Below are 12,577 nucleotides of genomic sequence, written 5' to 3'. Positions count from 1 at the left end.
GGAGCAACCTCCAGGGTTTGTTGCTTAGGGGGAGGATGGTAAGGTGTGCAGACTATGGAAGGCTATATATGGGCTTAAACAGTCTCGAGTATGGTTTGGTAGGTTTAGTGAGGTGGTAAAGAAGTTTGGTATGAAACAGTGCAAAGTTGACCATTCTGTATTTAGTCATGACTCTCCAAGAGGAAAAATACTGTTAGTGGTGTATGTAGATGATATTGTTATTACTGGGAATGATAACATTGGTATTGACAGGCTGAAGACTTATCTGCAGGATCACTTTCAGACAAAGGATCTGGGTAAACTGAAATACTTATTGGGGATAGAGGTAGCGAGATCCAAGTATGGGATTAACCTGTGCCAGAGGAAGTATGTGCTTGATTTGCTGGAAGAAACAAGCATGTTGGGTGCCAAACCAGCTGACACACCCATGGACACAAATACCAAGCTAAGCAGTGATATGGGTGAAGTGTTTGAAGACTTGGCAAATACCGATGACTTGTGGGCAAACTGAACTACCTAACCATCACCAAACCAGACATCTCATTTGTAGTTAGTGTGGTAAGTCAGTTCAAGCAAAAACCTCTGATTCCTCATTGGAATGCAGTTTTGAGAATTGTGAAGTATCTAAAAGGGGCTCCGGGTCGCGGTTTGATGTACAAGAGTGGGGGAAAACTTGAAATAGAAGGGTATTCTGATGCTGATTGGGCCGGGTCTATGTCTGATAGGCGGTCTACTATAGGCTATTGCACAATTTTGGGAGGTAACCTAGTAACATGGAAAAGTAAGAAGCAGACGGTTGTGGCAAGAAGTAGTGCAGAAGCAGAATATAGGGCTATGGCGCACACCGCTTGTGAATTAGTGTGGTTAAGGAACCTTCTACAGGAAGTAGGGTACAACATTAACACTCCAATGAAGCTCTATTGTGATAATCAGGCTGCAGTTCATATTTCCTCTATCTAGTGTTTCATGAAAGGACCAAGCACATTGAGGTTGACTGTCACTTTGTGAGGGAGAAGGTGTTGAATGGAGAGCTAGACAACACATGTTAATACAGGAAATCAGTGGGCTGACTTATTTACAAAAGGCTTGAGTCGGGGAAGAGTAGACTACATATGTAACAAGCTGGGAGTATATGATACATACTCACCAGCTTGAGGGAGAGTGTTAGCGTAGGGGTATTTCTGTCTTTATACCTTGATTAATGTTGCTGATCTGTAAGGTTGTGTTGGAACAAGTGCTCTTAACTTAAGTAAGGGCACATAGGTCTTTTCAGTTATGTTTTAATAATAATATAAATACTTACTGGCCGACTGGGAGAAGTCAAGTTGACTCTTTCAGTTCGGACCAGAATTCTCTCTTCTCTCTTTCTCTCTCTCTCTCTCTCTCTCTCTCTCTCTATCACCTTTTCTTCTTCTACATAACTGAACTCAGTCAGGCCGGACTCTAAGGCAGACATGAATTCTATCAGATGTTAAGTTGAGTAGTGATACAGGTGAGGAGTTTAAAGATCTAGGAAGGTATTGAAGGTTGGTTGGTGAGCTAAACTACCTAACCATTACTTGGCCAGATATTTCATTTGCGGTTAGTGTGGTGAGTCAGCTTATGCAGAATCCTTGGGTTCCACATTGGGATGCAGTTCTAAGGATTGTGAGGCACTTGAAGGGAGCTTTTGGTTGTGGCCTTATATACAAGAGTGGGGGAAAACTTGAAATAGAAGGATACACTAATGTTGATTGGGCTGGATCTGTATTTGACAGAAAATCCACTACAGATTATTGTATCTTTCTTGGGGATAATTTGGTGACATGAAAGAGTAAGAAGCAGACAAAGGTGGCAAGAAGCAATGCAGAAGCTGAATATAGAGCCATGGCACATACAACTTGTGAATTGGTGTGGTTGAAAAACCTTCGATAGGAGATGGGGTACTCAATTGACACACCAATGAAGCTATTGTGACAACCAAGCTGTAATCAACATCTCTGCTAACCTAGTTTTTCATGAGTGAACAAAACACATATAAGTTGATTGTCACTTTGTGAGAGAGAAGGTTCTTAGTGGAGTAATAAGTACAACATATGTTAACACAGGAAGTCAATGGGCAGATTTGTTCACCAAAGGGTTGAGCCAGGCGAGGGTGGACTACATATGTAACAAGCTGGGATTATATGATATATACTCACCAGCTTGAGGGGGAGTGTTAGTGTCGACTATATAGGGGCAGGTTAGTCTTTTTGTTTATGTTCACTTGTTCAGTAAGAGGTGTAATGTTAAGTGATGTGTCCCATACTTAAGTAGGGGTACAAGAGTCAATATGTTTTTGATATAGAAAGGTATAAATATAACCTGGTCGACTAGAGAGAGCAATTTTTCTCTCTCTAGTTCGAACCAGCCTTTCTTTCTTCACTCTTCTCCTCTCTTCCTCTCTCTTTTCTCTCCCTCTATCTTCTTTATCTTTTCTTCTCTGTTATTTTGAAAACTAGCAGGTATACGGATCTGAACTTTATCGGTCCACATTGATCATCACTCTCTAACCGAGTTGCAGTTAGTCCACATTGATCAGAGGATAGGAAGCATAGTGAGGTAAGTGCAACCCCTCTATCTCCGACCCCCTCTTTGCCCCCTCAGTCAAGTTCTCCACCCTTGGCTTCTCCTCTGAATAAAGAAAGTGTGATTGATGATGTAGCAGTGACATGGAAGGCTTCCATTGGCCCAGGGGTAGGTAGGCCTAGCTTGAAGAGGAAGAGAATGGGGGGAGAGTAATAGAGCTTATAACAAAAGGAAGAGGTCCAAGAAAGGTAAGAAGGGAAATGTGGGGAAGAATGAAGTCAAGGTGTGGGAGACAGGGGAAGGTTTAAGTAATACTCTGGTAGAGAGTGAAAGTGGAAATGAAAGAAGTGAAACCCCACTTGGAAGAAGCAAATGGATATAGACAAGTTGGTAGGGAGACAGGTAGAGGTCGGCAAGTCTTTCGGTTTATTCTTCCTGGGAGGAGAAGAGGTAGTCAGAAAGGCCATAGATCAATTCGAAAGAAACAGAAGGGAGGAACAATTTAAAAGGGTTGCCGGTGGGGAAGGGGAAGGGAAGGAAGTAGGGAAGGCTGATGAGGAGTGAAGGGGTTGCAGGCAGAGGGGGGAGGGAGAGAAGATGAAGTTGATTTCTTGGAACATGAGAGGATTCACGGATGGAAGAAAAAGGGAGATGGTACAAAATTTTCTGAGAAGTCACAGTTCTGATGGTAAAATGTCAGTCATTATTTATCACCTGCAAGGTTGCTAGCTTCATGTGGCGAATATTTACTACTATGTTTGGGGTTTTTGGATATCACCCAGTTTTCAGTTGCAGATATCTTTGCTTCGCGGCCTAAGTCGGGCGGAAGTAAGAAGGCGAAACTGAATTGGAGCTGCAGCCCTCTTGCTATAGTTCGGAACATATGGAAGGAGAGTAACAGAAGAACATTTGAGGGCAGAGCATGCAGTAGGGTTTGGATGGTAGCTGTTGTTAGCAGATCTGTGGAAGACTTGGTCTTGGTTGGTCCTCCCAGAATTTAGGCAAGCTGATAAGGAGGATCTGGGGATTAAGTTAGGGGAGGTTCTGGGTATTCAATTATGTAATGTGGAAAACGCGTTCTGATTTTCAGATTGCGTTCTATTAGGGTGATGACTTGTCACCCATCAGATTGTACTACCCCTTTTTGATTTTTAATGAACTTTTACTTATAAAAAAATATTTAAAGTATTTTGGTTGGAAGACACCTTATAATGTAGCATTTCAAGTTCTGATTTGTTTGAAGTGATGATCATCTTGCTATTTGCCAATATTATATTGCTAAGCTGATATGCGTTGTCTCAACTTATATTCACATGACAAGTACAAAACCAAACTATTTTAAAAGTCAGGCTTCAAAAAAGGTATTTTTAAAGTCAAAAGAACACAAATGCATGCATTATTGTGAAGGAACTCTCACAGACGTGGCAAGGAGCATGTTAAAATTCAAAAATGAATTTCAAACAAGTTTTTTTTTTAATGAAGAACAGTTGATAAAATTCTGATCTGCACTAGAATTCTGTTAGTATTAGTATTAGAGCGGTAAGTGGGTATACACTGTTAAGTATATCCACTTAAACAGTGTATACCCAAACATATGGTATAGCAGATTCCTAATGTACCTAAATGCAAATGAAAAAAAAAAAGTATAGTAGATTCTGTATCAAATTGAAAAAAAAAAAATCTCTAAGAACCATTCAACCTAAAAGCTTATGCTGTTAGGTGAGGTCCTTGAATAGGTTGATATTCTCTAACACGCCCCTTACACGAAAGCCCACTGGGCTTGAACCGTGAACAAACATAGGCCCACCCATACCTTGTGCTGAAACTTATTTAATTATAATGGGGGTAACGAGGATCAAACACTAGACCACTTGGACAAAATGGCTTTGATACCATCTCTAAGAATCATTCAACCTAAAAGCTTAAGCTGTTAGGTGAGGTCCTTGAATAGGTTGGTATTCTCTAACAACAGTATAGTTTTATTAAAAGATAAAGATTAAAATACAAGGGACCTGCCATCCCAGAGGTTGAGATGGCCAAACCCAAATTTGTTCTAATCAGAAAAACAGTACATCAAGTAGAAATCCCATCCCCCCCAGAATAGATTCTTTCTTTCTACCCCTTGTCTTGCTAACCCATCTGCCAATCTATTGGCAGCTCTGTAAACCCACTGAACAGCAACAACTCTGCCTCATTTTAACTCATTGATCTCTCTCACAAAATGGCTATACTGCCATAGGCACTTTTCTTCATTTTATACCCACTCCGTCACCACTTTTGAATCCCCTTCAAGGCTTCAATAATGATATTGGTGTAGTTGTTTCTCTTTAGAAGCTTTAATCATTGTAACACTGCTAGGATTTCTGCTCTAACTGCATTTCCATGGCCTGTAGGTCCAGAATAAAGTTCAATTATACTCTCATCATGATTCTAAAGACTCTCTTAATGCCAGATAGACTCGGGTTGCCTCTGCTGTAGCCATCAAAGTTTAGCTTGATTAATAGTCGTGGCGGCAGAACCCAGCTTGGTTGGATAGTGATTCTGGAAATGGCCAAATTAGCTATCAGCCCCCAATTTCTGAGGATATCATCAAAGGTAAAGGCGTTGAACAGGTTTAAAGACTTCACCAAGTGTGCCACTCACACAGTGATGAGATCAATGATGACTCTTCTATCTTGGAACTAGACCTTGAATAACCTGTCATTCCTTTCCTCCCATAGCTGCCAAAGGATTGCAGCTCTGGAACATCTCCATAAGATCTTACCTCTTCCTCTGGGAAGGCTGAAAAAAGAGGTGCTGAACAAAGATTGCAGATTTGGTGGAGGCGTCTAGCTGCATACAAAGAGAACAAAAAACCTCTCCCAAATACCAGTCAAAAGAACGGATTAGTAGATGGAGAGAGTTCTTGGTTCACAGCCGCAATGTCTTGGTTCAACCTATACACCCGAGCAAAGTTTTTTCACCCTCCTATTCAAGGTCTCTCTTTTCACCCTCCCCAACTTTGTTTTTACCCTATTTTCAGCTTGCAGCTTAGAGGCTTCCCTGGATCCTGAAAAAAGTTTCAAGCACAGCAAAGGTTAGAACTTAAAACCGAATTGACAAAAATAGCTGGTTCTTGATGAGGGGAAGACACCTCCACACTAGACGAGTAATTTGTCTTTTCCTGTTCTGATGTTTGGAAGCCTACTAATTGCCCAACTTGGGATTTTAGTGGGGAGTCTCCTGCCAATGTATTAATCCTCTGATTACTTTCACAGATCTGTTGCTCATCCCTCCCTGGACTCTCCCTGTTCAGTCTCCAGTGATCCTCTATGACTTCCTTATGGAGTACGAATACCCTACCTGGAAGAAGAATTTAGTCCTGGTACCTTTTTGTTTGAACTTTGGATTCCCACCTCAGCATCCTCCACCCCTGCTTTTTGCCGCTGGACCCGAAGACGAGGCCTCCTTTAGTCTACTCTCTTCTACTGTAAATAGAATATCTATGTTCAGGTAATTGTATCCAGTATTTGCATATATATTTTTTTTTATATTTTCATTAAGTTTTGGGTGAAATAGTCAACCCCATATAGTTGGGGCATGGCTTGATGATGATGATGATTTAGTTTTGGGTAAAATAGAAAAACTATCTTAAATAGAAATGGCATTTGGGAAAGCTTGAACCCCGATGACATTTGTGAAAACTGTCTGTAATGTATTAGAACTGCGGATATACAAGCTGGTGTGTGAGGCCTTGACATCTCCTGTCCCATCCAACCTGGATTTGACTGGATTTCCAGTGTGATTGGGTTGTACTAGACTGGCGTCATAAAAAACCAAGGCTCATGTGGCCCTAGCTCCATGCTGGGCCTGCTGGGCTGGCCACCTTTGCCACCCCTTTTTCATTCATCTTCTCTGTATGGTACACAGTGTTGTTTGTTACAGTTTTTTATTAGGGACTGTGGGTGTTGGGGCTGGAAGAAGTGATATTTTTTTCTTTATGTTTTGATTCCTTGGATGCATAACTTTGTTTTAGTTCTCAAAAGCAAATGCCAAGCTTTCTTCCCCCTTTCAGTGAGATGGATTTATTATGTCAAGGTATCATCATCTGATCGGACTGCATCATTAAATTTATGATATAATCTGTTATTTTAGCTGTTAGATGTCCAGTTGCTAACCCTTTTTCTTTTTGTCAGGAAGCTGCTGCATATTCCCGAACCTGGAGAGGCCACTTACAGAACCTACTGGGTTATGCCCTCTCTGCCTATTGTGTCTATAAGATGATAAAGGTATTTAGGTTGTTTTTGGACTGGAAATCATATCAAGTCTTCCATTCGTGAATGGTGTTCTTTTGAATATAATGGAAATTTTTTCTGGGACATTTAAAATTGCACCCTGTTTTCATTGTTTCTTGGAAACTAGTTTGGACTTTATCAACCTCTATCTGAATATCTTGTAGTTTTTTTTGGCCATGGAAAAAAATCCTTTAGATGTTTTGTTGATAATAATAGAGTAACAGGATGAGGATATACGACCAACTACAATTAATTTCCTCCATCTAGGGCCAAAGCATTGTATGCAAGAACATAGTCCAGAAAGGCTTACTGTATCACTGGATCTTTTATTATTATTATTGTTGTTGTTGTTGTTATCATGGTTCACTGGATCTTTATGGAACTGTTTCCCCAAATCTAGCTTGCATGCCCCACTTGCCTTCTTCTGCAGCCCATGACTGAATCAACATTATGTGTTTGATCATGTTGAAAATTTTCTTGTACTTAGCTTTTGTATGTGTCATTTAACATGTGAAGATGTACCCATGTGCTGTTTCTTTGTTCTTTTATCTTTATTTGTTTCATTATGTTCAGTTAATACCTTGAGAAAAGGTTCCTGATTGATTATGCTGTGTTATGCAGTCTTTGCAGAGTGTTGTTTTCAAACAGGTGCGCTTATTTCATGAATTTTTCTGCATTTAGTTGTACTTGTTCACTTTGTATTTAAGTTCCAAAAATTTCTCTAACATAACTTCCGTTTTTGCTTTAACAATATTTGTTATATTAAATAACCAGCTCATGCATTTAATTTCCTAAATTTTCCTTTCTTTTGCAGGCTGGGTCTGTTGATCCTGTGACAATGATGATCAGCATATTATTACAGTTCTTTGATATTGGCATAGATGCTGCACTATTGTCTCAGGTGCATATGACTACTTAGTTAATAACTTTCAGCACACAAATTCTTTTCATTAAATGGCTTCATTTATATCTTCTCAAACTAATTCAGAAAAAAAAAAGAAAAACATGTTGGCAAAATGTGCCCTTTCTATATGTTACAAGCTCATTACTATATATATTATAAAATTTAATTTTATCTTTCCACATTTTGCAAGTTTTTTTATCAGTAGCTGTCAAAAAATTTTATCAGACATATTAAGTGTCAACTTTTACACTTTATACATGAATCCTTTAATCAATAGGCTAGCCTCAGCTAACTGATGCAGTACATCCCTTTTTTTTTGAGCAAAATTTAACCATATTTCATTAGAAAATGAAACAGTACATTAAAGGATGTACAAAACAAGGGGAGAACCCCAAAGGTTTACAGAGGAAGAAGTCTGTCACTATACAAAAACTCCTATAGAACACCACATTTGGCTAGACCATCTGCTATGTGATTTAAGCAGTCCAGGGAGTCCCTAGCCTCAGCCAGGTAGTGGCTCAATCTCCAAGGTCCCCCCCTCCTTGTCCCTTAACCATTTTATAGTATTTTCTGATTCACCTGCAATGATTAAGTTCTGAATTCCCAGGTTTTTTACTATTCTGATTCCTGTGAAAGCAGTCATCACTTCAGCCTTTGTAGAGTAAGCCAATCCAATTGGACCACTGAAGGTCCAGCAGATGTTACCCCTCTCATCCCTTAAAATGCCTCCTATGCCATCTGGGCCAGGATTGCCTGATGCGCTTCCATCAAAGCTTATGGTCACCACTCCTTTACTGAGAACAGCAGGCTGTCTCTGGATTGCTTGTTGAGGGTGTGGGAGAAACAGATACATGTGAGCATCTCTGTTAAGGCCATTGACTGATTGACTGAGAGACCTTTAAACAGATCTGAATTAACAACCCAGAGGTTGCAAAGGTAAGTGATGTCTGAAATTAACTCTTCGAGGGGCCTGAATTTATTACCAAACAGGTGTTTGTTTCTTTCCTCCCAAGCACCCCACATTACTGCATGAAGCACAGTTTGCCAATAGACTTTACCTCTTTTGCTTAGGTCTAAACCTTGCGACTGATGTAAGAAATCCATAATATGCTCAGAAATAACCCAATTAAATCCAGCCATTCTCAAGAAATGAAACCATATGTTTTGAGTGAATTTGCAATGAAGAAGAATGTGATTGGTTGATTCACCCTCACTTAGACATAATAAGCAAACATGAGGAGAGATACAGAGTTATTGATCCAAAAAAAAGGAGAGATACAGAGTCTCCCCAGATTCTTTTTTCTGAAGGAGGTCACATGTGTTTAATCTCTGAAGACAAGCTTCCCGACAAAGAAACAGACTCTTGAAGGGATATGGCTACACCAGATCTTGCATCATACATAAGGGATGTATGGTGCAGTACATCCCTTATATATTGAAAATATTGCTGAAGCTTCATTGAGTAAAGGAAGCATCCAAAATTTCATAGAAGTATATAAAGGAGAAAGAGGAATGAAGAAGAAAATGCAGTCCATTTGTTTAGTCCAGTTTCTGTCGATCTATATCTGTTTAAAATTTTTTAAAAGTCCTATTAAAAGTCTTAATTAGTAGTCTAATTGAGTTCAGTTTTCTATTATAAGTCAGTGTTAGTTTCCTATTATAAGTATTTCCTAATGCAAGTCAGTTTCTACTGAGTTCAGTTTTAAAAGTCCTATATCTGTTCAGTGTTAGTTTCCTATTGTAATAGACTTGATAAAATTCAGATGTAGTGTCCGTACGATTTCAGATAATAATAATAATAATAATAATAATAATAATAACTGTTCTAGTCGAACTAGAAAGAAAAAGTCTCTTCTCTAGTTGGCCAGACTTTATTTATATCTTTCTAAACAAAACAGAATTACTCTTATGCCCTCACTTAAGTGAGAAACACATCAGCTAACTTAAGATCTACGCATAATTACATTTAACATATAACTTAATGTAAAAAGCCTATACTACCCTTCTACAGCCGACTCTAACACTCCCCCTCAAGCTGGTGAGTATATGTCACATATGTTGTACTTATGTAGTCCACTCTTCCCCAACTCAATCCCTTGGTAAAAAGATCTGCCCATTGATTTCCTATGTTCACATATGTTGTACTTATCACTCCATTGAGCACCTTCTCACGTACAAAATGGCAATCGACTTCTATATGCTTCGTTCTTTCATGAAATACCGGATTAGAGGAAGTAGTCGTACAAGACTACAGAGATCTTTAGGTTTTGAACAGAAGAAAAAAGAGAAGAAGAGAAGAAGAGAAATAGAGAAGGGGCACTCGTGGGAGAAGCTTTGAAAGAAGAGAATGGTTGGAGTGCTTAAAACAGCCACCCCACTCCTTAATTTATTTACATAATTTCCTAATTGTAAAAGAACTTTAATGCTTACATTGGCAATAAAAGATAAAATTAAAATAAAACTAATCCTAGATAAGATAGAATAAAACTTATCCTACTAGGAAAGCTGATCCTAATCAATTAAATCTAAGTACATCTCAGGGTGTCACACGACTACTCTTAATGTGGGGTCCATAGTTTCCTATAGAGGAGATATGAATTGCAGCTTGATTATCACAATATAGCTTCATAGGAGTGTCAATCAAGTACCCCATTTCCTCTAGGAGATGCTTCAACCACACTAGCTCACATGTTGTGTGTTCCATGGCTCTATATTCAGCCTCTGCACTGCTTCTTGCTACCACAATTTGCTTCTTACTCTTCCATTCACTAAGTTGCCACCAAGAAAGTGCAATACCCTGTAGTGGGCCTTCTGTCAAATATGGAACCAGCCCAATCAGCATCTGTGTATCCCTCCATCTCAAGAGTCAAGACTTCCTCCACTCTTATATAACAAACCACGACCTGGAGCTTCCTTCAAGTACCGCACAATCCTTAGAACCGCCTCCCAATGTGAAATTCAAGGATTCTACATAAATTGGCTCACTACACTAACTGCAAATGGGATATTGGGTCGAGTGATTGTTAGGTAATTCAGCTTACCTACCAACCTTCTATACCTTCCAAGATCTTCAAACTCTTCACCTGCATCACTACTCAACTTGACATTCAGTTCCATGGGTGTTTCAGCTGGTCCAGCTCCTAATAATCTCGTTTCCTCTAGCAGATCAAGGACATATTTCCTCTGGCATAGATTAATACCATTCTTGGACCTCGCTACTTCTATCCCTAAGAATTATCTTAATTTTCCAAGATCCTTTGTCTAGAAGTGATTATGCAAGTAAGTCTTCAACTTGTTAATCCCTAGTTTATCATTGCCAGTGATAATAATATCATCTACATATACCACCAATAGGATATTCCCAGCACTAGACTCATAGTTGAATACAAAATGGTCAACTTGGCCCTATTTCATGCCAAACTTCTTCACCACTTCACTAAATCTACCAAACCATGCATGGGGGGATTGTTTGAACCCATAAATAGCCTTCTTAAATCTACATACCTTATCACCCTCCCCCTAAGCAACAAACGCTAGTGGTTTCTCCATGTACACTTCCTTAAGGAGATCACCATGTAAGAAGGCGTTCTTGATGTCAAGCTGAAACAAGGGCCAATCATACATAGCAGCAACAGAGATCAAAACACGAATGGAACCAATTTTGGCAACAAGGGAAAAGGTGTTTGTGTAATCAATACCATACAATTGTGAATAACCTTTGGAAACTAACCGAGATTTCAACCGTTCAACACTCCCATCAGGCAAATATTTAACAGTGTACACCCACTTATAGCCTACAACATGCTTGCCAGGCGGAAGAGTGGTGAGGTCCCACGTATGAGTACAAGCCAGGGCCGAAAGTTCTTCCTCCATTGCTTGGCACCACCTTGGAGAAGTGAGAGTTTCCTGGACATCCTTTGGAACAGAGACAAAGGATAACATAGAAACAAACTAGCGATGGGAAGCCAAAAGGTGAGATATAGAAACATAATTGGAGATGGGGTGAAGAGTGCAACTGCGTTTACCTTTCCACAAAGCAATGGGAAGATCAAGGTCAGAAACAAGGAGTGGGAACAACTGTCGGATCTGTTGATGGTGATGAAGCTAGAGGAGGAGCCAGTACCTGAGAATGCGTATACACTTGTCGGATGGGTGGTCGTTTAGCAGGAAGTTGCATTGGAGGCAAAGATTTTGTCACAACTAGGACAAGAGGAATGGGGTCCTCAACAGGAATTGGAAGAGGAGATGATAGTGATGGAAGAAAAGAAACACCCGACCTAGAGAAAAAAATGAACAAACTCAAAGATTTTAACATCAGGACACACAAAAGAATGTCGGGAACTGGGATTATAATATACCCTTTTTGAGTCTAGAATAGCTAAGGAAGATACACTTAGTGGATCGAGCATCTAACTTGTCCATTCCAGGCCCAAGATTATGAACAAAACACACACACACCCAAAAACTCTGGGAGTAAGAGGAAAAGGAGACAAAGTAGGAAACAAAATGGAGAATGGAGATTGAACTTCAAGGATAGACATGGGCATGCGGTTAATAAGGAAGCAAGATGTAAGCACAACACCACTCCAAAAGTGTTTGGGAGCATTCATATGATGTAAGAGGGACCGAGCAATTTCCAAAAGGTGACAGTTTTTTCTATCAACCACCCCATTTTGTTGAGGGATGTAGGTACACGAGATTTGATGGATAATGCCATGTTTTTCCAAATACTATTGAAATGGTGTTTAAAAATACTTGTGGCCATTATCAAAACGAAGAATTTTAATGTGTACACCAAATTGATTGCGGAACTCAGCATAAAATTTTTGGAAGATAGAAAACAATTCACTCC

The 12,577-nt window shown here is 39.6% G+C and overlaps 1 protein-coding gene across 1 annotated transcript in view; it reads left to right on the top strand.

Annotated features, from left to right (window-relative positions):
• LOC148879417 (GPCR-type G protein 1-like) overlaps positions 1 to 12,577 on the top strand; it is a 111,286-nt gene that overhangs the window by 84,786 nt on the left and 13,923 nt on the right. Inside the window, exons 8-10 of the mRNA XM_088960945.1 lie at positions 6,723 to 6,815; positions 7,443 to 7,469; positions 7,636 to 7,722. Coding sequence (XP_088817071.1) covers positions 6,723 to 6,815; positions 7,443 to 7,469; positions 7,636 to 7,722 — 207 coding nt within the window. The remainder of the gene's footprint in view (positions 1 to 6,722; positions 6,816 to 7,442; positions 7,470 to 7,635; positions 7,723 to 12,577) is intronic.

Source organism: Nelumbo lutea, chromosome 1, assembly GCF_056320005.1.
Source record: "Nelumbo lutea isolate HS-2025 chromosome 1, American lotus-T2T, whole genome shotgun sequence".
NCBI classification, from domain to species: Eukaryota; Viridiplantae; Streptophyta; class Magnoliopsida; order Proteales; family Nelumbonaceae; genus Nelumbo; species Nelumbo lutea.
The sequence above is the reverse complement of the archived record's forward strand: the minus strand, read 5'-3'. Positions and strand labels throughout refer to the sequence as shown.